Source organism: Perca fluviatilis, chromosome 24, assembly GCF_010015445.1.
Source record: "Perca fluviatilis chromosome 24, GENO_Pfluv_1.0, whole genome shotgun sequence".
NCBI lineage: Eukaryota > Metazoa > Chordata > Actinopteri > Perciformes > Percidae > Perca > Perca fluviatilis.
In genome coordinates, this window is record NC_053135.1 from 13,591,823 (window position 1) to 13,614,887 (window position 23,065).

Below are 23,065 nucleotides of genomic sequence, written 5' to 3' on the forward strand. Positions count from 1 at the left end.
GAGGGCAAGTGTTCATAAACTTCTGGTGTACCAAATCTTTCAATCCATCGTTTTAGAGCATAACCTATTTGTACTACTTGTAGACGTTTGGTATCATTTCGGTATTATTAGTGGGGTAACTTACGAGATACAAACGTGGTCCGTTAGCTTTATTATACACAACTCAATGCTAACTCTCAATGTACCCAGGTGAACAAAGCTTTTGGGGAGTGTTGCTTTCGAGGATGTATTCAAAAACAGTGGTGAATAATCACTAACTAAAAGTGTGAAATAACTGAAAACATGTCTTATATTTTAGATTCTTCAAAGTAGCCATCCTTTGCTTTTTTATTAATAAGGGAACAAATTCCACTAATTAACCCTGACAAAGCACACCTGTGAAGTGAAAACCATTTCAGGTGACTACCTCATGAAGCTCATTGAGAGAACACCAAGGGTTTTCAGAGTTATCAAAAAACAAAATGGTTGCTACTTTTGAAAAATGTAAAATATAAGAATTTTTTTTTTTTTTTTATTTTTTTTTTACATAATTCCATATGTGTTCATTGATAGTTTTGATGCCTTCAGTGAGAATCTACAATGTAAATAGTCATGAAAATAAAGAAACACATTGAATGAGAAGGTGTGTCCAAACTTTTGGCCTGTACTGTATATAAAAACGACATTATATAAAAACGACATACGAAACAGGCTACATTTAGTGCACACACATTATAGGCTCCGTAAAGTTCAGCTAACGCATACTAGCATTAGCGCTTGGTGGGCTGTAAACAACAAGTATAAACACAGTCGTAAATTTGCGTGGAATGTAGAATGGTCGGCATTTAACAGTCACAAACTCCAACAGTTAGCAGTTAGTTGGATACAAGCACCCCATTTCTGCACCGGTCCGTGTTAACACAGCACACCTCCACGAGTCTTACCTGGCGACAGAGCAGCAGGCCTGGTAACTGGATAGTCCGGTACACTCTTGTTCAGCCATGTTTCCACAACAACAAAAACACAGCAGTCTCTGAACTCGCGTTGGGAGTTCCGTTGAAGTTGGATGTATCCAGTTTGTTGTCTAATGAGCGGACACTTGCAAACAGGATTGATGGAACAGGTGGCCGGCTAGTGTTAGCTTTCCACCTAGTTTGAACCACTGTCGAGGTCCTTTCCCCGGCTAGCGGCATCATGTGTGATGTTTGTAGTCTCAATTACACACTTGTTGGCAAATGCCTTTTTTAAAGGCCCTGACACACCAACCAGACGGCCAAGAACTAGTGGCAACAAAGGCAGACTGTGGCGTAGCCTCATGTTATCCCATGTCGCCATTGTCTTGACCAAAAAATTGCACTTGAACAAACCGCGATGACTACAGCCGACAGCTCACCACGTACATTCTGCACCTGTGTGAGAGGAAATAACTCTCCATGCCAGAGCTATTCGTCATTCAAAAAGGGAAACCGGGTACACACACACACACACATATATATATATATATATATATATATATATATATATATATATATATATATATATATATAAAGACAGCGGACACCGGGAGATGGCTACCCAGACTGGCCATCTGCAGGGCTGTCATCCGTAAACAAAACGTTGCTTGGTCGCTTCTCTATCGTCATCCTGTTAAACCAGCCAATAGCGCACCAGGTGGATTAGCCAGTTTGTGATTAGTTCCTGCAAATTTGTAACGGAAGCAGGATAGAATAATGTACAGATTTCCAGCCTGAGCTGCAGGGCAAAATCAAATCGCTGGCAGATTGGGCTGGGTTTACCCAGTCTAAGAGCACACAGTACTGCTGCCCCTTTGTTGCAGTGTCTGCTGACCTCCATCTCTCAAATAAGGAACTTCCCTCCTCCTCCTCATCCACACAGGCCAGTGATTCTGGAAAACACTGTGCCCGTCTGGGTCACTGCCTTTTAAGACTCCACAAAGATCTACAGACAGCTCTTCCATGAACTGGCTGTGAGACATGGACACTGACTCCGATGTCAGACACATCTCTTTGCGCAAAACATAGCTGTTGGTCGAGCAAGGTCAATGAAGTGGTAAAGCAGTGTCTTGTACCACCTGTTTAACCTTTTGTGCACGGGTGTACTCATCCTCGCTGCACCAGGTATCTGCGTCAGAATCTGACAAATCCACCGCAACATTGCCTAGCGACTCGTTAGAAAAATATTAATCCAAAGCTTCCTCTGTGGTGTACAGTCGTCTTGACATTGTGGTTTAGCTTTTGTGTTGTTCTGTCATGCAAATCTGTGTTCTCTGTCGTGCAGATATCTGTACTTCTGTTGTGCAAATGTGTTGTTTTTGTGAGTTTGGTTGTAAGGAGAGAAAATACGCTACTACCTTTTCCGTCTTGTATTTCCCTCTGTGTACATTCAAATTTCCAAAAGAAAAAGTGGAGTGCAAGACGTCATTGACATTTAAATTTTGAACCAGTCAGCACATGGAATGCGAGTGTAAGCGTCCACAACCATTGTCAATTGGCTCAGAGGAAGCAACTATGAGTTTCCTTGACTGCAGAAAGTCATAACCACGTTCCCTTACGGAGCCTCTGAATGACCAATTGAGGACAATGTGATACCATTGAAAAGCTGAGAATGTCTGCATTCCGACTTTTTTTTTAAGTACATTGATAGGATGTTCAAAAGTTATTAAACATTTTAGAACGGCGGGGGGGTCTCGTTCTCAGACTCTTTATTGAAGAAAAGAAAATGACAGATGGAAGTAAATAGAGCAATATGGAGGAAGCAGAAAAGTTGCTCAGAAAGCTACTGCTTGCACTAGCATGTTCCCAGCTAGTGTGCAGCTACAGTATTTAACCACCTAGATCTGTGAGTAGTCCCTACGTCATCAAGTTTCTAGCACCATGTATTTTGCAAAAACACGATGAACTTAAATGTTACACTTTTTGATGTGACCAGGGCTTTATCCTTAACTCTCCACCTCACATTCTGACTCATTGGTCAGAATAACCCACAATGTGATTGACATCAAGAAAGCTCATACAGTGCATTCATGGATGTATTATAAGACGTTAATGGCGGAGCCTCATTCATTCCTATGAGAGTTGCTCAGTGGCGCATCCGGCAAAAAGGTTTCTAAGCTTCCAGGTTTACTTCTGTGATATGCATCCACTGAATATGCGCTGTAGTGTTTGTCACACTGGCCCTATCCGCGAGTTCCCTTTGGGCTACATTGTGGTGAATCACAGGATTTAAAATATTTTTTCTCGGTTAAAGGAAGATTTTCAAACATTAAAAGTCAATGGATTAAAAATTCAGAATAGAAAGAGTCAAAACCGACCTTGTTTACAGTTGAAGGTGTCCTGGCAGCAGTTTTACAGATGTCTCTTTTACAAATCCTTTTTGGGTCGCAGGCAGATTTTTCCACGATGTCCGTTTCCTTCTGCTTTCTTTGTGTTGGAATTTTAAACTCCAGTGGATTTATGAGGACTATGGTTAACTGCTCCTCAGATCTCTGCATCTAAGTTTTCTCTCGCACGACTGAAACAACTTTTGAACGTACACATTCCACCAAATCAAGTTCCTTGCCGAGGCTATGTTACAGCGGCCCCGTGCGGAGCTTAGCGCCACCCATGGTGCTTGACGGGCATGTTTTTCTCCCATCCTGTAATGCTATGTGGACTAGCCAGACCCTCCTCCGCAGCATGTGGAGGATGGTCTGGCAAAGTGAGACTACCACTGGACAAAATTAGGTGTTGTGTGGGCCTGAGTAGATTGCATGGGCTTGGTAATTAGCAACTAGCAGTTTGGTGTGTTTGAGTTAACATTTAATGACTGAGTGAGAGAGATTCCATGTTTGATGTGGAATTAACTATAAGTGAGAAAAATGCACTGAACTGATAAAAAGAGAGAGAAGGAAGGAGGGAGGATAAGAGAAGTGACAGATTCTCCTTTCCACATGCAGTGAGAAACATGGACCTGACCAGATGACCGACACCCTGTGAGTGCCAGCTGACAACACAAACACACACACACACACACACACACACACACTCAGCCTTCACTGTACAACACATATGGATTTGTATCACACACCCAAACATTGCACTCATATGTGTGTTAAACATGTCAATAACAGCGTCTACTGTTCTTCTTCAATTACTCATGTACTGTATTCAAGTACAATTTTGAGGTACTTATACTGAACTTGAGTATTTTCATTTTATGCTGTTTCATACTTTGACTCGACTACATTTAAAAGTGTACCATTGTATTTTTTACTCTACAACATTTCATTATCCAATGACATGCAAACATTAAGTGACGGTGGCCATTCTGCCTCAATAATAAGTATTTTTATTTTAGATATTTTAAAGGTTCTGTACTCGACATCCAGAACATTAATATAGCAGCAAAGAAATATTTTCTATGTAAAGACTTAGTGGTTAATGGCTCTGTGTGTTGTAATCAAAGCTTCTCTAGATAGATAGATAGATAGATACTTTATTCATCCCGGGGTTTAGCTTTGCACAAAGGGGATGGACAGTCCATTAAATATATTGGGGATTTGTTTTGTGTGCATGATTATTATGAATTATTTCTAGGCTTGAGTACTTTTGATATCTACCGATAACCCATAATTGAATATATAATACATAGTAGGGAAGGGAAGGACAGGTCTCCGTTCTCAGCTTAGATGGAGGGCAAAGCACTGCAGTGTTTTACCATTACACTTTACACTGCATAAATTAGCCTAGCAGCTAGCATAGTTTTCCTCTGCTCATAGCTTGATCCAGACAAAACACCACGGTTGAATTTTAGCCTACATGCACGGTTTTGTATCCTAACATTGTTAAAACAGAGCAGCTTATATTGGTAGAGAAAGCCACAAGTTAGCGTACTGCAAAGTCACCCTCTCTCCCTGCTCAGTTGCTAGCCTGCTATGCCATGCCCTCGGCAAACCTATTTTATACAGTCTATGGGTGAACACAATTTGTTTAATCTGAAAACCAGTACGGATTAGAGGATTTTGATTCTAAGCCATTAATGACTAATCCATTGAATTTACTAGATTGGGATAAGTGCAGAAAAGGATAACATTTTCCCACAGAAGAATCACTGAAAGACATAAATAACTTTGATGAAAACCAGTACGGATTATTGTGTAATCTTTGTATTCATGAAGCTTTCAAACTATGATCAAGTGCAGAGACATTTATTAAACCTAGACCACCATTTTCACGCTTATTGGACAGATAACTGCGCTTAATTTTCTCAGATTTATCATTCCACATAAAACTAAAGATTTTCTTCTCATATGCTTTAAAAATGTAGCATCAGGAGAAGGCAAAGACAAAATACAGTATGTAAACTGTGAAATTATCAGAGAATTAATAATTGTAACCTTACCATTAATTGACAAGTAGTTACCTCTCCATGCCTGCAGACATATGTCTACTTTACTAAGTTTCATAAATTAGTTTTCCGTATCAGCTGGTATATGAATTACTAAAAGACTCACCGGGCCATCTGACTATTTAATTGGGACATGACAAGGTATCTTGTAAGTCAGATTTTTTTAGTGATCCAATTCTATGAGTACAACATTTATTATAATTGGGCTTCAGGCCTAATATGGAGGCAAAGACATCTAACTCTACAATAAGCGTTTCTAAAGAGTGGCCATCTGCTTTTACAGAAGCATCAGCAGCATAAAAAGAGGATTTTGATTCTAAGCCATTAATGACTAATCCATTGAATGTACTATTATTTCTTATTCTTATTGCTAATATTTCTATAACAAGTATAAACAAATAAGCTAAAAAGAGGACAGCCTTGCCTGACTCATCTAGAAAGTTAAATTGTTTCAGAAATATATCCATTGTTTATGATTCTACTAATGGGATTTTGATATATAATATGAACCCATTTGATGAAGCATTTACCAAAGTTATAACATTGCAAACACTGATATAAAAAATGCTACCTAACTGTATCAAATGCTTTCTCAAAATTAGCAATAAATATCAGTCCAGGTACTTGGTCGGTATCATGATATTCAGTAATTTCAAGGAGACGTCTGATGTTATCACCTATGAAACAACCTTCCAAAAAACCTCCATCCATCCATCCATCCATCCATCTTCGTCCGCTTATTTGGGGTCGGGTCATGGGGGAAGCAGCTCCAGCAGGGGACCCAAAACTTCCCTTTCCCGAGCCACATTAACCAGCTCCGACTGGGGGATCCCGAGGTGTTCCCAAGCCAGGTTGGAGATATAATCCCTCAACCTAGTCCTGGGTCTTCCCCAAGGCCTCCTCCCAGCTGGACGTGCCTGGAACACCTCCCGAGGGAGGCTCCAACCACCGATGCCCAAACCACCTCAACTGGCTCCTTTCGATGAAAAGGAGCAGCGGCTCTACTCCAAGCTCCTCACGGATGACTGAGCTTCTCACCCTATCTCTAAGGGAGACGCCAGCCACCCTCCTGAGGATACCCATTTTGGCCGCTTGTACCCTGGATCTTGTTCTTTCGGTCATGACCAAGCCTTCATGACCATAGGTGAGGTAGGAACAAAAACTGACCGGTAGATCGAGAGCTTTGCCTTCCAAAACATACAGCCTGAGATCAGATGAAACAATTATAAAATCGATCGTTGACCTTCGGCCTAGGGTGCTCTGGTACCAAGTACACTTATGAGCATCCCTATGTCGAACATGGTGTTTGTTATAGACAATCCATGACTAGCACAGAAGTCCAACAACGAACAACCACTCGGGTTTAGATCAGGGAGGCCATTCCTTCCAATCCTGTGTCTCCATCATTGCCCACGTGCGCATTGAAGTCCCCCAACAGAACTATGGAGTACCCCACTGGAGCCCCATGCAGGACTCCATTGAAGGTCTCCAAGAAGGCTGAATACTCCAAGCTTTTGTTTGGTGCATATGCACAAACAACAGTCAGAGTTCCCCCACAACCCACAGGCGTAGGGAGGCGACCCTCTCATCCACCAGGGTGAACTCCAACATAGCGGCGCTCAGCTGGGGGCTTGTGAGAATTAGATTGTTGGCCAACTTCAAAAGAGAAATAAAACCATGCTAGTAAAGCGTCTTTCACTTCTGGGAAAGAAGGTTCTATAAACCTCCACAGGTATTCCATCTAGTCCAGGAGACTTTCCATTCTCAAAAAAACATATGGCATTATATAACTCCTTTTCGTGAATTGGACCCTCACATAATATCTGTTGTTCTTCTACAAGCTTTGGATGAGGGCAGGAGCTCATGAAATCAACCAAAGAAAAGTTTGTTGATTGATGGTCTTCCTTAAAGGACAATTCCGGCGCAAAATAAACCTAGGGGTTAATAACAGATGTGTACCCACTCAATCGATATTCTGGGACATGTTTTCATGCTAATCGAATGTGTTTGTAGCTTGAAAGAAGCTAGCATGGACTTCTGATTACAACACTAGTATTCGGGGCACAGGGAAAGTAAAAACAGATCGCTATTTTGTACCACTAAAAAGGCTCAAAATATCACCAAAGACTGTACAAAACACAGCGTCTCTTGGGTGTCGCGACGCAACAGGTCCCACTCCGTGCAACACAGACACTCCTGTTCAGTGGCCATAGCTTCACAATGTCCGCAAGTACGAGGCTGTGTTGTGGCATTGACTACCGGTACCTCTCTCTCTCTTGTAGCCCTTTCACAGCGCTCCCGCAGCTCTTCATTCAATACACTTACAATGTTCTCAATACTTTGGTTAACATTTAGGGACCCTCATTATGCTAACCTTGAAGTTTGGTGATATTTTGAGCCTTTTTAGTGGTATGAATAGCGATTTCTTTTTACTTTCCCTGTGCCCTGAATACTAGCGTTGTAAGCTAATCAGCGACCCGCGCTAGCTTCTTTCAAGCTACAAACACATTCGATTAGCATGAAAACATGTCCCAGAGAACGATCGAGTGGGTACACATCTGTTGATAACCCCTAGGTTTGTTTTGCGCCGGAATTGTCCTTTAAATATTTTAGGGTAATAGTCCATCAAGATTTCTAGAATGCCGTGAGTAGATGTAATTATCCCAAACTATATGTGGATTTGCAGAGCCATTATTAATAGAAAATTTGTTGAAATAAAGGTCTCGTCTTCCAGCAGCGATTGATTACATTTTTTACAATAGCTTTGCCCTCTATTAACTTCAGCAAGATTAATCAAGAATTAAATATGATAAGGTGGCAGAAATGTTCACAAGTCATTTTTTGGAAGTCCAAGTCGAGTCTCAAGTCTCTGGCCATGTGATCTGTCCCTAACACTGTATTGTTAAATCTTATGAATTCAAAGCATGTCCTGTAGCTACCATCCATGCATGGGGTGCAATCTGAAGAAACACAAATTAGTAACACAAATTAAGAATTCTATTTCAATTTCATAACTGTATTTTTCAACATTTTGGTATCTGCACCGAAGAATACATGTTTGTCTGTTACTAACTGGCTGTAAAGCCCAACCTCATCATGCATTACATTTTTCAGTGTTCAAAGTTTGAGGGAAACATCTGTATTGAAAGTTAAAACACCAACCATGGTGCAAACGTGAGAACTGATACTTTCTGTATTGCAACAACCTGGTGAAATATTAACCTAAGTTTGTCACATCATATGGACACAACTATAAAGATACAATTTGCCTGTTCCCAGCATTAGCACAACACTTTGTGATGGTTAGCTTGTTACCGGTGACGATATATTCTAAATGTAAAGTCTCTTTCACATTAGCAAGTGGCTGACCTATCTGGGTGCGTTTTTAGATGCCTGATGAAGTTCGACGTTGTTGATCCGGCATCATTTATCTTGGTGCCACACACCTTGCATGTAGCTGTTCGCTTACTGACACTGTTTACGAATTTATTGAAAGCAAAACTAATGCACAACTCCGGTAGGACTTGGTGTTGCCATCGTCAATGCATTTTTTGATATGTGAGTGCGCGCACAGAGGCATAGCACATGCGTTACGTGGTAACATTAAGGCAAAGGGCAGGGGACATGCATCTCGTCATATGTTTCCCCAGGTATATGCGCCATCAAAAGAAAATAGAAATACATGAATGAATTTAGATTTAAAAAGCAATAATTGCATGAAAATAGGTTGTTGATGAGTCTCGAAGCTCGAGTCCGAGTCAAGTCTGAAGTCTTTTGGGTCGAGTCGCAAGTCAAGTCTGAAGTCAGCTGTTTGTGCGACTTAAGTGCGACTCGAGTCTCAGACTCGAGTCCCCATCTCTGTAAGATGGTGGTCAGAATAAAAATTTTCAGTTATTGTTATTTGATTAACTTTAGAGACTAAAGAGAACGAGATCAAGAAAATTGAATTTCTTCGCCATGTCTATCTTTTTATTTGAATTTCCTATTCTCCATATATCAAGTAAGTTCATAGCAGACATTAGAGATGTAATGGCATGCCGTTTTTTTTATTTATCTTGATAATCTTTTCTGTCCCCTGCCCCTGTCTTTATCTGGGGCCAGCATCGTATTAAAGTCTCTGACCATGATTATCTGGTTTTCATACTTCTGGATTATGTCATGCATATATTTAAAAAAAATAGGAACATTATTATTTGGAGCATATATATTAGCTAAACATAATTGAGTATTCTTGATTTAGATATCTAAGACAATTATACGGCCATCCATATCATGTTCCATTTTATATAAAAAGTAATCCTTATGCTCTCTTAATAAGATTTCAACACCTCTTTGATTTCTTGAACCATAATTAAAAAACATAGGCCCCTTTCATTCTCATATCCTTCTCTCTTCTTCTCGAGTAGAGTGTGTCTCTTGTAGGCATAACATCAAACTCATTTGGTTATTCAACCAGGTAAATATTTAAATTTTTTAATTAGAAACTCCATTATAATTATATCTGGCTATATAGTGTCATTGTCCATCATAACTTAATAAAAAGGAGAGAGAAACATATATATCAGAATCAGAATCAGAAAGGGTTTTATTGCCAAGTACGTTTTTTGACACATACAGGGAATTTGTTTTGGTGTTGTTGGTGCACATCACACATTCTCTAAATGTAATATTAAACAATATAAGTATAGGTATAAACAATATAAGTATATGTACACAGTATGTATTAAATTAAAAATAAAGATAGAAATAAAATAAAATAAATAAATAAAGAGCAAAGAGCATTACAGCAGAGAGAACAGTGGCATGAAGAGCCAGGTGGAGAGTCAGGGTGGTTTCCGGGCCTTGTTAATAAGGCTAGTGGCGGAGGGGAAAAAGCTGTTCATGTGGCGTAAGGTTTTGGTTCTGATGGACCTCAGCCTCCTGCCAGAGGGGAGTGGCTCAAAGAGTTTGTGTCCGGGGTGGGAGGGGTCAGCCACAATCTTTCCAGCACGCTTCAGAGTCCTGGTGGCGTAAAGGTCCTGGAGCGGTGGGAGATTGCAGCCAATCACCTTCTCAGCTGACCGAATGACACGCTGCAGTCTGCCCTTGTCCTTGGCAGTGGCAGCAGCGTACCAGATGGTGATGGAGGATGTGAGGATGGACTCAATGATGGCTGTGTAGAAGTGCACCATCATTGTCTTTGGCAGGTTGAATTTCTTCAGCTGCCGCAGGAAGTACATCCTCTGTTGTGCTTTCTTGACGAGGGAGCTGATGTTCAGCTCCCACTTAAGGTCATGGGAGATTGTAGTTCCCAGGAAGCGGAAAGACTCCACAGTGTCAATTGTGGAGCCACAGAGGGTGATGGGAGCTGGTGGGGCTGGGTTCTTCCTGAAGTCCACAACCATCTCCACTGTCTTTAGAGCGTTGAGATCTAAATTGTTTTGGTTGCACCACTTCACCAGGTGGTCAGCCTCCGACCTGTAAGCGGACTCGTCTCCATCAGAGATGAGTCCGATGAGGGAGGTGTCGTCCGCGAACTTCAGAAGCTTGACGGACTGATGACTGGAGGTGCAGTTGTTGGTGTAGAGGGAGAAGAGCAGAGGCGAAAGAACACAGCCCTGAGGGGGTCCAGTGCTGATGGCCTGTGAGTTGGAGACGTGTTTCCCCAGCTTGACATGCTGCTTCCTGTCAGACAGAAAGTCAGTGATCCACCTGCAGGTGGAGTCAGGCACACCAAGCTGGGAGAGCTTCTCCTGGAGCAGAGCCGGGATGATGGTGTTGAAGGCAGAGCTGAAGTCCAAAAACAGGATCCTGGCGTAGTTTCCTGCAGAGTCCAGGTGCCGGAGGATGTAGTGGAGGGCCAGGTTGACTGCATCATCTACAGACCTATTGGCTCTGTAGGCAAACTGCAGGGGGTCCAGGAGGGTGTCGGTGATGGCTTTGAGGTGTGAAAGCACAAGGCGCTCAAAGGACTTCATAACCACAGAGGTCAGGGCGACGGGTCTGAAGTCATTAAGTCCTGTGGTCCTTGGCTTCTTGGGGACAGGGATGATGGTTGTAGGTCTTGAAGCAGGCTGGCACGTGACATGTCTCCAGTGAGGTGTTGAAAATGTCTGTGAACACTGGAGACAGCTGGTCAGCGCAGTGCTTCAAGCTTGATGGGGAGACAGCATCTGGTCCAGCAGCTTTCCTGGGATTCTGTCTCCTAAAGAGTCTGTTGACGTCCCTCTCGTGGATGGAGAGAGTCGTCACTGAGGTGGGTAGGGGGGTGGAGGTGGAGACCTTTAAGGAGGGCATTGGTGGGGGGGCCCAGGGCCCTGCTGAGGTGGGGGAGGTGGAGGTGATGCACAGTGGCTGTAGCTGTAGGGAGGTGTCGTGGGGGATGGTGTCAGGACTGACCTTTTGTCTTTCAAATTGACAGTAGAACTCGTTCAGGTCGTTGGCTAGGTGTCGGTCATTGAAGGCCTGCTTATCTATGTATGCACAAACAAAACATTATAAAACACATAATAAAAGCAAAAAGAGGTAGCATGAGCCTAATGCCACAATAATAGGTTTCACAGGCAAGCATCATCGGGTGGAGCAATCAGTACACACGCACACACACACACACACAAAACAACAACAACAACAACAAAAAAGAGGTGGCCGGTCACATAGTTTATGCACTATCCCCATGCATCACTTAGCCTATGTCATTATTGGCTGGAGGAAACAGCATTTCAACAACGCTTTAATTTAAAAACATTGGATTAAAAAATATAAAATACAAGACGTTTCAGTATTCATCCAAACACCTTCATCAATTGTTTAGTGTGCACAGGAAGTAACTCTAGCCTTAATACACAAGGCTGTCACATGATCTCACTGCTAAGATGTAGTCCATTTGTGTTTGCCAGAGAAGATGGTGTCCCAGCAGCTTCAGGTGATGCCCCTCCCCCTGCTTAATTCAATTCAATTCAATTTTATTTATAGTATCAAATCATAACACAGGTTATCTCGAGACACTTTACAGATAGAGTAGGTCTAGACCACACTCTATAATTTACAAAGCCCCAACAATTACAATAAGTCCCTCAAGAGCAAGCAGTGCGACCAGCGCGACAGTGGCGAGGAAAAACTCCCTCTTGGGAAGAAACCTTGGACAGACCCAGGCTCTTGGTAGGCGGTGTCTGACGGGCCGGTTGGGGATGTGATGAACAGTGGCGATAATAGTCACATTAATAATGGAACAGTGACTTAAAATGGTAGTCGTAGTAGTTCATGTCATATCATATCAGGGCGCTGCAGGGCGTTACAGGATGTAGCGTGGCCCAGCAGAGCATGGATGGACGTAGCAGGAAGCTGCAGGGTTCAGCAGGACACAGCATGACATTGCAGGGCACTGCTGAGCTCAGCAGGGAGTGCAGCAGGACCACGGCGACAGCTGCAACCAGGATCTTGGTGCCAATGTTCTCCAAGGAAATACGCTGGGGGAAAAAACATAAGGACTCCGGGGAGTAAACTCCCCAGAAGCTAGGATTAATAACAAGCATTTCTGGGACGGGATACACACAAATGGTAATAGAGAGGGAGAGGAGAGAGCAGCTCAGTGTGTCAAAGAAAGGAAGGAAGTCCCCCGGCAGTCTAAAACTATAACAGCTTAACTAAGAGAGACAGGTCATAAGGAGAGGTGGCTTTTTTGGGCTTGGAACTCTCCCCTGCCGGATCGGGCTGTGCTGGCCTGCCTCCCTCTACTTTGTTATATATTATTAATCTAACAATTATGAAGAGAAGCAGGTGGGCCAGTTAGGTGGACACTGCAACTCCTCACTCCCTAACTATAAGCTTTATCAAATAGAAGAGTTTTAAGTTCATTCTTGAATGCGATTACAGTTTCTGCCCCCCGAACCCAGATCGGGAGCTGGTTCCATAGGAGAGGAGCCTGATAACTGAAGGCTCTGGCTCCCATTCTACTTTTAGAGACTCTAGGTACCACGAGTAACTCTGCATTCTGGGAGCGCAGTGCTCTAGTGGGACAATAAGGTATTAGGAGCTCTTCTAGATATGATGGATAGAGAAGGATTTTAAATTCAATCCTGGATTTTACAGGAAGCCAGTGCAGAGAAGCTAATACAGGTGAAATATGATCTCTTTTCTTAGTTCTTGTGAGAACACGCGCTGCAGCATTCTGGATCAGCTGGAGAGTCTTAAGGGACTTAGAGGACTTAAGAGGTGGAGCAGGATGGTGTATCTGTGAAGCGCCTGGGAATGGTTTTCAGAACCATGTTGTAGGCTGAAGACAAATTATGTCTCAACCCACATCCCCTATTTAAAGAGGGTCGCTCCACTTTAACAAATATGGCCTCCTTGACGCTTCTTTCAAACCACCTATCCTCTCTGTCCAGGATATAGATATCTTGAAAACTGTGTTGTTCTTTTTGTAGATGAGTATAGACTGTATAGAGTCTTGTCCCAAGGAGTTTTTTCGATCTTTACACTCCTCCTTGCATTTGATCGCATGCACCATGGGTCCGTTCCAGGAAGGAGGTTTAACAAACTCTGAGTCTAACCCTGATCTCTGAGTTGGGCAGTGGTGGCCTAAAGGTTAGAGAAGCGAGCTTGTGACCGGGAGGTCATCGGTTCAATCCCCAGACCGACAGGGAAAGTGAAAGAACAGCGCTTTGTCCCTCCCTCATTACCACCACTGAGGTGCCCTTGACCAGGTATGAATGTGGAACTGTGTGAATGTGACATTGCAAATGAGAAGTTGTTCTCAATCGACTTACCTGGATAAATAAAGGTTAAAAAAAAAAACAGTTGATTTACCCTGAGATGGGAAACTCAGAGTTTTCGGTTCCATTTGAGTTGGTGTCTCATGGTGTCGGAGTAGGTTCACTCAGGGTTACGCGCGTGCACCACCACTATAAAAAAGCAGTATGAATGGAGCCTTGATACCATGATTCACCATGGTAACAACCACAAACAAACGGGTCGGCGGAAATACTCATGCGCACAAACGAGTTTGAACATGCAGCACCATGATCATTAACAGAACTATAATTTATAATCATTTATTTCTTTTTAATGGCTCTCACTGGTTTGTGTCCAGCGAACACTACAAAAAACGTTTCAGAGCGAGTCACACTTTTCTGACAGCTCTACATACCGTGGCTTTACTATTACAGTATGATCCGTATACACACCAATAAAGAAAACTGTCGTTTGCAAAAAACGTAATGTGACACAAAGAATCTGCTGGGATGTTAAAGCATGTCCACGATGGTGGATGTTAGTGATATGAAGACGGATAAGGTATCTACATATCTAATGGACTGTGAAAAAATGTGAAAATGAAAATACATTTAGTCGGGACTCAATATCATCTCCCGACGTAAACTCTCTGTGAAGTAATACAGCGTTTTCATCAACGGGATCGTCGGCAAAAGGACATGACATGTTTGAGAAAAAAAAGTTTTTTAATCTGCCTAACAATTCGTTTTTTTATTCATGCAGATAACAAACTGCATTAAAATGCGCCTGATACAGACTGAATGAATGAGGAAATGAGAGAGAAGAAACCTTGAGTTTCTCTCAGTCTGTGTCAGAGGGAGGAGACTGAGAGAAACTCGAGGTTTCTTGAAGAAAACCTGCTCCTGACCAGGTTAGGTTCACAGGCTCAGTTACCATAGTAACTGACTCTGAGGTTAAGTTACCTCTCTTTCTGAAACAGAAAACTCAGAGTTTCCCTCATCTCAGGGTTAACAAACTCAGAGTTTTCACAAAACCTGCTTTCTGGAACGGACTCCTGGTTGCTCTTTTGATGTTTTGGAATCTTGTCCTGGACTGTGTGTTTTTAGGTTTAAAATATACAGGGATGTTGTAATTAGCTGCTGGGACACCATCTTCTCTAGCAAACACAAATGGACTACATTTTAGCAGTCATATGACTTCATGCCATGAGATCATGTGACTGCCTTGTGTATTAAGGCCAGATTTACTTCCTGTGCACACTAAACAACTGTGTTTGGATGAACACTGAAACGTCTTGTATTTTATATTTTTTAATCCAGTGTTTTTAAATTAAAGCATTGTTGAAACTACAATTACCTGGATGCATAAATTAATCTCCATTCACGTCCATCTGGATGGACGTGGAGACATTTTTTAAGTTGTTGTGATTTTGACAAAGGTCAACTGGAAGAAAAAGCCTTATTCCGACCAGTTGTACTTTGGCAGAGGGCCACCTACTATACTAAAGGTAGAGTTAGTCCTGTCATTCTTCCCATTCTTCCCCAGCTCATGTATACGGGGAAAACCCCTCTCTCTCTCTTCCTGTTTCTTCTCTCCTGTGCTTTGTAAAAGCAAAAAGCAGCTCCGCCTTCTTTCCCTTTTTTTCTCTCACACTGTTCCTCTTTCTTTTCTGTCCCTCTTTCTTTCTCTCTCACTCAGGGCCGTGTCTCCCTACAGGCATTATAAGCTACTGCAATGGGCCCCCTAACCACCAGGGTGGCCCGTGCAGTGTTTATTTTATTTTTTTAGGGGCATTAGTACAGTTGCCCTGAAGTGCAAACCACGGCAGCAAATCCCACAATGTAACCGCAAATCCCACAATGTAACAGCAAATCCCACAATGTGACAGCAATTCGCCACAATACTTTGTGACTTTCTGTTGCGTTGTGGGATTTGCTGTCGTGGTTTGCACTTCAGGGCCACCATACATGCTTTTTAAGAGAAAAACTCAACTCTAGTCCAATCATGACATAATAACATAATACAAGCCTGTTTAGCTTGTCAAAGACATGGGGGCCTCCTTGCGTACACAAGAATGAAATTTGGCATGATCCAGAAGTAACTTGGGTGAATAGTGATGACATTCAGAGTCAACAACCCAATGAAGGAAAATAAAGCTCTCCTACCACTCTGGAGCAGAAAAGTGGAAAAAGAAAAAATCTGAAGAGAGAGAAACTGGCCGAAAATACAGGTAAGGAATTATCTATTTAGCGTTTTTCTTTACAAGAGCTGTTGACATGGTGTTAGTTGAAATGAAAAATGGTCATTATTAGCCAGCTAACGCAAGGCTAGCTATCATAAATTGCAATACATTACAGTACTACCTACTGTTTTTTGCGTATCGTTTTTTACCTATGACGGCGAAGGCATGTCCTGCTCTACCCTGCCACTGATTGGTTTACCCTGATATTATTACCCAAGCCTTAACTAATCTCACACCTCATTCCTTAACCTAACCAACCCAACCGACGAAGGCAACAAGTACTAGCCAATTAGAGGCAGAGTAGGGTGGATCATGACTTCGCCATTCTAGGAAAATAAATTGGTGTACCATTAATGTTAGCTCATGCAGTATTGGACCAAAATATTATGACACAATAAATGTGTAATGACAACTCGTTTTTTGTATTTGTATAGTTGGGTTAGACTGTAAAGCTTTTATCAAAAAAGCCTTGGTCATTCAGTGTTGACAACTAGGGGAAATTTACACCTAAACAGTCTTCTTGCTTTGGAATAATGTTATAGGCAAGCTAGCCTGAAGCAGAGACAGTTTATCATCATAGACTTTAAAAATAATGGACAAAGGTTCCAGGCGGTGCCTTAAATGGTGCCTTAAACCTGCATTCTATCTTATTTACAGCAGGGGGCAACTCCACTGGTTGCAAAAAGAAGTCAGTTTCTATAGAAGTCTATGGGAAAATGACCCTACTTTCTTACTTGATTTATTACCTCAATAAACATTTTCATTTATGGCCTCAATTGCTACTTTCAAGTCTTCCTTAATACAGCATGATTTTCATTTGGTAAATTATGGTCCTATTTATTTTGAAATTGACGATAAAGCAGGGGATGCTTTAGGAGCGTGGCTACACGCTGACCTGTCAGTCTGGACAAAGGCTTAGTAATGCTAACCATGGCACTGTGTACATTAAAATTGCAGTGAACTTGTTTTTGGGTGATAACTGCGTTTTCGTCTTAAACTTTGACCCTCTCACTGTGTGCTTTCAACATTTGGTTGCCTAAAAAGGTCTTGTTTAGTGTTCTGCCAACCAAGCTAGCTAGCTACCACTAGTGTTAGCTGGTAACTTAAGGGAAAGTTTGCAGATTTTCTGTACTGCCATAAATCTGTACTGGATGACTTGCTTCAAAAGGTTGAAATCGGCAACTTTCCCCCTTTAACGTTTAGCTTAGTGCAGTGCCATTGCAACTATTAACAACACTGGCTTAGCCGTGTATTCTCACTAGCTCAACCCTGTCGTCAAAAATTGCCACATCCGCTTGCAAAAAAATAAGATGGCAACGCCCGTATCGTCAAACTCGACTTCAAAACGGCAGTCCACAAACCAGTGGGTGACAACACAGATGCTACATCCACTATTTTTAGTCTATGGTTTCACCACTGCCACGTCTCTTAAGAAGACAAGCGCCAGGTCCTGAGTCTATTGATTCCAATGGCAGAAGTGAACACAGATTATGACTGATTCTTTCGCCCCATAGTCACCAAAGTAAATACTGGACCCATTTTCTACAAGCCACATCTCTTGTACCTTCTGACACTAAAATGGCCTGTTTCTGTCTCAGGAACTAACTCGCAGTCTGGAAACACAGATAAGATAAGATCAACTAACGTTAGTGAACGCCCTAACAAAACAAATCTTCGTAATGCTAAACATAGCTTTTATCTGTGTCTAATTTTAGCAAAAGAAAATATTAATAAATTTTGCAAATATAACTTTTCATCCCTCCACAGGACATTCAATACACTTTCAAACAAGGCCATGCCCATTTAGGAGACAGGAAGTTTGTACAGTTTCATACCAATCGGCAAAGCGTGTAATGCGCAATATTCAGTTATTACCTTTGGCTTTTGAGTAATGTTGCATTACTTTACTGTATGTTAACATCTGCTAACTTTCAGAGCTGCAAATTAGTGACATTTTAACACAACAGTATTTACTGTTAGAAATCCCCACAACATAATCGGCTACACACATCAGCTGAATAACGGCTCATATGCACGAGCACTTGCTTTTTTTTTCTTACTTGCTTAGTCTACCTTGTTTAATGCTAGCTAACTGTCCCCTACAATCTAAAAATGGATGATACAATCTCAAATAATAGCATACCATGTTGGACTGAATAGCTAAAAGCTAATTGTTTGCCAAATTATCACTGTTGCTCATTATGTTTCTCTGAGTAACAGCTTTGATGATGATGATTAGTGTTGTTGTTGTTGTGTTATCTTGTTGTTATAGCCACTTATATTAACATTAATACTTAAAGAGACCATTTATTATTTCCATAAAGATGGCAGTCTAGGGATATTTTAACTATATCTGACTTTAAGGGTCTTAATCTACAAATCAAGAATGCAATACTAAATCTGGCCACCAGATGGAAGTATACAGAAAGAAAATCAAAACCGGTCAAATGACTCCTACAATACACATATTACTGTAATTGATATCATACAGTGATTTAATTATACTTTTTATTTTATATCAACAGATCCAGATTCCCCAGGTAGTCTACATCGAGTCAACAGCCTGAAACTACCTCAGTTACTTCAGAACCCATACTCATCAGTTACTTCAAAACCACAACATACTGAAGATGAAGAAATTAAATAGTGTAAGATTTCGCTTAAGGCCCCAAAATGTTTAGAAACGGCCCTGCTCTCTCTCTCTCTCTCTCTCTCTCTCTCTCTCTCTCTCTCCATGGCATTGAATGTGGAAATCTGTGTGCCTTGGAAATCAAAAAGCCTCTCTCTTTCTCTCTCCCTCTCTACTTCTCTCTCTTTCTCTCTCTCTCTCTCTACTTCTCTCTCTCTCTCGTCAGAGGTGGAAAAACCTCCTCAGATGGTGGTGAGGTTCCTTTGCTATCAGAAACAGTGGGATGGGGGGAAGGGAGGCAGAGAGCTTGAGCTCCGCCTCGTCTAACGTCAAGTTTCCTAGAAGCGGACAGGACTACACCGGAAATGTGCAAAGTTTATTTCAAAATAAAGGTGTCAATTATGTCGGGTGGCTCAGTTTAATTTTTTTTTAACGTATCTTGTGTACCCACTCAATTTTGTCCTTTGTCCAATTTTTTCATTCAGAGCTGGATTAACCCACTTGGGGACCCTTGGGCAAAAATCAGCAGGGGTCCTTACACTGTTATCCCAAATTAGTTGACTTTACTAGAAATTTGCATGGAAATCCTTATGTTTTTACACAAGGTGGAACTTAACGAAGTTGTAATAACAGAGCAGTAAGTTGATGCAGTAGACAAATCAAGTTTACTTTAGTAATCATTACTAAAAATCATTAGTGCAGCGCCCTGGTATGACATGAACTACTACGACTACCATTTGAAGTCACTGTTCCATTATCTTTAATGTGACTATTATTGCCACTGTTAATCACACCCCCAACCGGCACCGTCAGACACCGCCTACCAAGAGCCTGGGTCTGTCCGAGGTTTCTTCCTAATAGGGAGTTTTTCCTCGCCACTGTCGCACTGCTTGCTCTTGGGGGAATTATTAGAATTGTTGGGGCTTTGTAAATCATAGAGTGTGGTCTAGACCTACTCTATCTGTAAAGTGTCTTGAGATAACTCTTGTTATGATTTGATACTATAAATAAGATTGAATTGAATTGAAATTGAATTAAACATAAATTATTTTTTTCTGGAGTCATGGTGTTTAAGGAATTTAGCAAAACACAATTTTTTAATGTTATGGCATTTCGTTAATTTGGTATTACAATGTAAAGAGACAGTAAGCAGGGAGAGAAAGGGAATGTTGACATGCAACAAAAGGTACCTGTTAAAAGCTTCCAGCTTAAAATGCAGTCATTATTAATGTTTATTATTAATTGTTATTGTGTTAAATTAGTGGTTCTATTTCATATGTGCTCCGCTGTCTAATGGGCTTCGCTATTGGTTTACCCTCTCAAGACTCCGCCTCCGCACACTAATCAGGGGGTAGCACCCTATGGCACCCGCCCCCTATAAAGTCCCAGTGGATGCGTTGCTTGTCTCTCTTTTTTACTCAGCCACCTTGAGTTTTATTAAATATGTACTAACATGTATTTGTTTGCTAGGCTAATAGGCTTAATGCAAAATTAGTATCGCTTTGCCAGACCTTCCTCCACCAGCGCTGCGGAGGAGGGTCTGGCTCCGGTTATTGGCATTTCTTTAACCCAATCACAATCATCATGGCCGGCGCTAAGCTCCGCATGGAGCCACTGCAAAATAGCCTCGGGAAGAACCTTGTTTTGGTGGAACGTGTACGTTCAAGTTGTTTTAGTCGTGCGTGAAAAAACTCAAATTGGACAGATTGTCTAGCTAGCTATCTCAATTTACCATGCAGAGATCTGAGGAGCAGTTCACCATAGTCCTCAGAAAACCACTGGAGTTTAAAATTCCAACACAAAGAAAGCGGGAGGAAACAGACATCAGCGAAAATACATGAATCTGTCCGAATTTCCTGCGGCACCGGAGCAATCCCGGAAGTGGAACGTCGAGGATATAGACTAAGGCAAAATCAGATAACGTTACCTAGCCCACCCCAGGATTAAGCTAGCAATGCCCTGGGTAGGGAGCTATCTTACTTCTTGCTGGGCAGTTAAATCATTAGCAAGGGTTTTACAAAGAGTCAGGTATAACCTCGAGTCATGAGGCCTGTCAAAAGACCACTGCCGAGATTTCAGATGTTCCATTTTTACATCCACCTATAGATAGTTGGGACCAATAGCATCCCGTGAATAGATTTTTCTCATTGTCACTTGGGTTAGTCTGTAGTTTGTCCAACAACAACAAAACAGTAGCTTTGTAACTGAAGCTTTTATTTTGAAGCTTTAAGCGGAAATGTTATTTGGGCTGATTGACCCTCGTGTCTCGATGACCAGTCAGCCTCTGCAACCCACCGCTGCTTCTTGAAGGGGAACACACACAGACACACACACAAACACACACACACACACACGTAGGCTAAACACGGTAATCTTGGACGCCTCTCTCCGGCGGTAGAGGACGCTTGATCGGACCGCGGAGGGGGTCAGGATACTGCTTCGGTTCTTCCCGGGAATCGGTTAACTTCTACCGGACGCGGAGCGCTCTGAACGGCCAGCGATGCGGGAGCAGCTTCGGAAGTGAGTGCTGGGCTGGGGACTGTTTATTGTGGAGATTAATAATGGTGATGGTCGTAATGCAGTAAACCTGTTCACACAGATAACGCATTGGCTGTGGGGTTTCGTGGCCAGCCGAGAGGCGGTGAGCTGGGGCAGAGATATCCCCCACACTCTGCACTATTTCAACCGTAATCCAGAATATGCGCTAAAACAGGCATAAAAACTGGTCAAAGAAGCATTATCATTATTTTATTTTTCATGGGGAAATAGATTTTCTCACTTCTTGTCTGCAAGTCCATCCAAATGCATCTCACATAAATGCCAGCATGTTAAAATACGTGTTGTGGCCAAGTAACAAGCATAACATTATAGTAAAAAAAAATCACAAGTATAAGTTTAAAATATATTTTTGCCTCAGAGATGGAGCCCATAGCGCATTAAACGGAAAACGGGACGTTAATTCTTCCATGAAAAGGGAGGAAAACTGTTGTATTTGGTAGCCATTGAACCGTACTGTTAATAGTCAATGCATTGAACACAACCAGCCCCTTTCTTCACAGTGGTCGTTGATTGCTGTTGCCGGGAAACCAGGCGAGGTGTGCGGCCAGTGAGGCTCTGATCCGCTCGGTCCCGAACCGTGCATTTCGTAATTTTAAAGGCTCTATGCACGGTTTCACTGGCTAGTTGCTGCCATGTTGGAATAAAACGAAGGGCATTGAATGCTTTAAAGCAAACATAATAGCTCTGTGCGGCCTGCGTGTTTGCCCGTATGTGTTGAATTTGGCCCGACAGGGATTTGTGTTAGCCTAATTTATGCGTGTGTGCGTTGGCTGAGCTTTTGCAAGAGAAAAGAGCCATACAAAGCAAAGCGGCAATGCATCACTGTGTTGCATTCCTTCACAGTCACAAACGCGCACACGGAGGTGTAAAAACAATCACCTCCGTGCCAGCAAAGCAGCCAGTGTCTTGATAAGTGCGTTTTTGCACGGTGTGTGCGTGCTGAGGTGTGCATGGCGATTTTGATGTGCTGCGTTATAACGCCCGGCCTCACTTTTCTGCGCAAACAGCGGGGTTTAAAGGGTTATGCGTGCTGTCCAGCCGTAGTCCAGATCATCTGCTGATCAGTGTTTAGCTGTAGAGTGGGATGTGGTTGGCCTGCCCTGATATGACGTGTGTGTGTGTGTGTGTGTGTGTGTGTGTGTGTGTGTGTGTGTGTGTGTGTGTGTGTGTGTGTGTGTGTGTGTGTGTGTGTACTTCAGGAGTTGGTGAAATGAGAGCATGGGATGCGGAGTGGATGGTGCAGATTTTTGGCACCAATGTGATTGCAGGTGTGTGTGTGTGTGTGTGCGCGTGTGCGTGTGTGTGCGTGCTGAGGAATAAAAAGCCTTAACACAGATTCAACTCCAGTTGGTACTGACGTGCTCAGGCATGATTGTTATGGCTCGTGTGTGTGCTGTCTTTGTATTCAGTGTAGATGATTATCAACCACAAGCTCTAGTTCAGTCTGATATGTGGTTAGTGATGGAAGAAACTTACCCACATTCAAGCTGCACGCCTTTTCTGTGTCACTGTGTCAGGTTTGAATGACTAATACATTT

The 23,065-nt window shown here is 42.2% G+C and overlaps 1 protein-coding gene across 29 annotated transcripts in view; it reads left to right on the forward strand.

The window, feature by feature from the left end:
• dmd (dystrophin) overlaps nt 1-23,065 on the forward strand; it is a 470,394-nt gene that overhangs the window by 375,612 nt on the left and 71,717 nt on the right. For 20 of the 29 annotated variants that reach the window (XM_039793552.1, XM_039793539.1, XM_039793558.1 and 17 more), the window contains one exon: nt 3,935-3,970. The exons of 7 other annotated variants lie outside the window; for them this stretch is intronic. In XM_039793552.1, the coding sequence (XP_039649486.1) occupies nt 3,935-3,970 (36 nt within the window). Of the gene's footprint in view, nt 1-3,934; nt 3,971-18,864; nt 19,373-21,221; nt 21,489-23,065 lie in introns of those variants that run through there. 2 more of the 29 variants (XM_039793561.1, XM_039793566.1) reach the window with 2 other exon arrangements.